Source organism: Pyricularia oryzae, chromosome 1, assembly GCF_000002495.2.
Source record: "Pyricularia oryzae 70-15 chromosome 1, whole genome shotgun sequence".
NCBI classification, from domain to species: Eukaryota; Fungi; Ascomycota; class Sordariomycetes; order Magnaporthales; family Pyriculariaceae; genus Pyricularia; species Pyricularia oryzae.
The window spans coordinates 1,137,923-1,141,469 of record NC_017844.1 but is presented as its reverse complement, the minus strand read 5'-3'; the positions used below and the strand labels follow the sequence as shown (position 1 = coordinate 1,141,469).

The window sequence follows — 3,547 nt, the reverse complement described above, 5'->3', positions numbered from 1 at the left end:
TTAACCACCTCCAGGATTGCCAGGAACCGCTCCGCCAGTACTATCAGGAGTTGGATCTGCGAGCAAGTCAGCCAAGAAAAAGAGGACGACCTAAGAAAGCACCACCTACCATTCCCAGAAGTTAAGGACCGACCAGGACTCGAAACCATACCACCAGACGAACCTACCAAGGAACGATCAGTATGCAACACAAAACAAAAACACCAGAAAACGACGTACCAACGGAATATTGCGCAAGAATATTCATCTCATCCAACAACGAAGGATTTAGAGGACCCATCGGGAAAGTCGAATCCCAGACAAAATTGGAATCCGGAAGAAGCGACTCCAAGGACACTTCAGGCAGGACCTCGGTTGATCGTCGACGCTCCTCCTGTTCCGCCTCCTTACGCTCCACCCGATCCAATTCCTCCAAGTCATCAATTCCGCGAGACACAGCTCGCATCATCTTTTCAAACCACAATTTCTTTTGTTTTCGCAGACGAAGCAACTTCGCCTGCTGCACATGGATCTGCTCCTCAAGCGCCTCGACCTCCGCATCCAACTTCGAGTGCTGACGACCAATGTGACGGATTTGAGCAGCGGACAGACCCAACACGTCACACCCAGAGCGATTGGAACGAACACACTCCACACAGCGAGCAGAATCCTGAGGAGATACCTGACAAGACGCTGCGCCTTTGGCACGGCAGGGACTGCAGGAAGGCATCTCAACGGTATCCGTCGACAACAGGGAAGAAAGAAGGGCGTGGCGACGTTCTGTCGACGAACGACCAGATTTTGGTTTGGCTACACGACTAGACATGGCGCAAGAGAGTTAGCCAGGAAGGAAGGAAAACCAGAACAGGGATCAAGGGAGTACGGACTACTTAAAGGCCAAAGGGACTTGGCCAAAGGAGAGGAGACCTGATGTTACGACCAGACAGTTGGGCCGGTACCAGGGAGGCCAGGTGGGGTCACACCCCTCCTGACGACACCCGCCCAGAGAAATCACCGACCGGCAGAAAGAGGATTACATAAGAAGGAATCACGTGACCTCACGTGATTGCCAAGAGAGTGATCTCAGTGATCATTGAGGGATCACAACAGATCAAGGGAAGTGATCTCTGCGATCTGTGACAGATCAGGAGAGATCACATTCGGAACATAGTCTATATAAGGCACGCTCATTACCATGTAGATAGATTCGATTCTAGGATTGCTTGGCAGCAATCAAACTCTAGTTAACCTCAATACTTACTTGAGAACGATCATAACTTCACCCCCAGTCATTGAGAACCCCAGTTACCCAGTCAGACGCTCAGTTGCTTCAACCCACTGTACTTTACCATAAGAACAGGTTACCCGATACCTTGATCGTAACAATTATTACCCCTGCGTTTTTTTTATTATACGTTTCCGCCCCCGCGTTATTTGCGCGTTTTGGAATCCGATTCCAATATTTTAATAATAAATTTGGTAATGCGTAACGAACGTTTTAATTTTAATATGCGCGTAAAACCCGCATTGGGGGGTTCCGGCGTTAGGGCCGGTTTATTTATTTGCGCGGGTAAATCGATAGGGGTTTATAATTTAAAATTTTTTGCATTTTTTATTACGGATTAATTTGGCGTAGGGATTTTATACGTCGTTTTAACCGTACCGAAATCCGGTTCCGTTTTTGGTATATTTTAAATTAATTTCGGCGTATATAATATTTCGTTGGAATTTGTTAATATTTGTGGTGGAAATTCCGTATTATTCGGGGTGCGCATTCCGAAATAATATATATTATTTTTTATTTTGGACGTCGTTTATACGTTTTCCAAAACCGTTAAACGTTTCAACGCCACCAAAATATTTTTTTTGGGTTTGTTAATTTTTATTTATATATATTTTTTAAACGATTCCGGTTAATTAACAGTACCGTTTAAAAATTTATTATTAATTATAAATTGGGCGGGCGTTAAAATAATTTAAATTTTTGTTTTTATAATTTGGGGTTCGGTTAATTTTTCCGCGTTTCGCATTAATTATTATTAAACGTTATTATTTTCCAATCCGGAAATAAATATTTTGGAATCGGGCGTAAACGTTGGCCTATTTTATAATAGGTCCAATTTTTCGGCAACGTTTATATTTAACAATTCCAGGTTAAATTTATAAATTATATTAATTAATAATTCGTATTTATTAATAAATTTACCAGTTTCCTTTATTTTTTATTTGGATTTTTCATAAAAACAAAATTCGCTAAAATAAACGTTGCGCGAAATAATAATTTTGTCGAAAAACGGCACCTATATATAATATATTTTAATGGTTTTATAATTTATTAAATACCCGATATAAAATTTAAAATTCGTTTTAAATATTATTTTGTTTTGGATTTTTACCCTAACCGAATTTAATACGTATATTTTACAACCGTATATATAAATTTCTAACCAATTTGGGCGCAGGTTTTTCCTTAATTTAGTATGCAAAATTAGGGTATAATTTTTAAAAAACCGTTGGAATTATCCCAATAAAATTTTATTGGGATTAATGTCACGGGCAGGCAGGGCGGACAGGTAGGTGCGGGCGATCAGGTAACAGGACAGAGTATATTGGCTATCTAGTCTTCCAGGTACAGGGTAGCAGGTGGTTGTTGACGAAGACGTAGCTCGAGGAGCTACATATCGGAGACTGCAGAGATTTCGCGTAGATATACGCGCGCGAGGCGCTCGGCCCTCGCGCCTTCACGTGACAGGGGTCATGACTAAGCGACAGCCCAGTGGCTGTCCTTCAGGTCTGTGACAGTATTCCCCCCTTCCAGGCCGAGCTCCGTCACGGCCGGGGCCCGGGCTTATGGGGGTATCGACGGTGGAAATTCTTTACCAATTGAGCAGCGTTTTCCAGGTAATCGGCAGGTTCAGTCGTGGGTTCGCTATATCCAGCCCAACGGACGATATATTTCAGCCGGCGGCCTCCTCGGCCGCGGGTTTCCCAAAAGGAGTCGAGGATCTCTTCGACTTCGTATTCTCTCTCACCTTCCACTTCCAAATGGGGTGGCGGTGCAGGTTGTTGGCCCGGCAGGGGCTCAACGTCAGCAGGTTTTAGTCGGTTTATATTGAAAACAGGGTGTACTCTCATAGACGACGGCAGGTCCAAACGGTAGGCGTACGGGCTAATCACTTCAGAAATTCGGAAGGGTCCCAAGTTCTTCCAATCCAGTTTCTTCTGCGGGCGGGCGGTCTGGATGTTCCGTGCGTCTAACCATACATATTGGCCGACGGTAAGCCGGCGGGCCGGGGTACGGTGTCGGTTCGCCTGTTCTTCGTAACGGGCTTGGGCGGCGGTCATTTCGGCGCGGGCTTGTTCCAGAATGGCTTCCATTCGGGCGGCTAGCTTTTCGGCATCCCGCTGGGCGGGCAAAGGCTGGTTCAGGGGTACCGGCTCGAATCCCATGCGGGGATGGAATCCGTAAGTCGCGTAAAACGGGGAGGTTCCGGTGGTCTCGGACTTGTGGGAGTTGGCTGTGAATTCGGCGAGGGGAAGCCAACTTTCCCAATCATCTTGCAGGTAG

The 3,547-nt window shown here is 45.2% G+C and overlaps 1 protein-coding gene across 1 annotated transcript; it reads right to left on the bottom strand.

Annotated features, from left to right (window-relative positions):
• On the bottom strand, window positions 1-709 carry MGG_16076 (uncharacterized protein; the record flags this gene model as incomplete). Its single annotated transcript, XM_003708973.1, has 3 exons — window positions 1-56; window positions 110-163; window positions 220-709. 3 exons carry the CDS (start codon window positions 707-709, stop codon window positions 1-3), a joined length of 600 nt encoding a protein of 199 aa, XP_003709021.1.
• Between the last annotated feature and the right edge of the window lie 2,838 nt (window positions 710-3,547).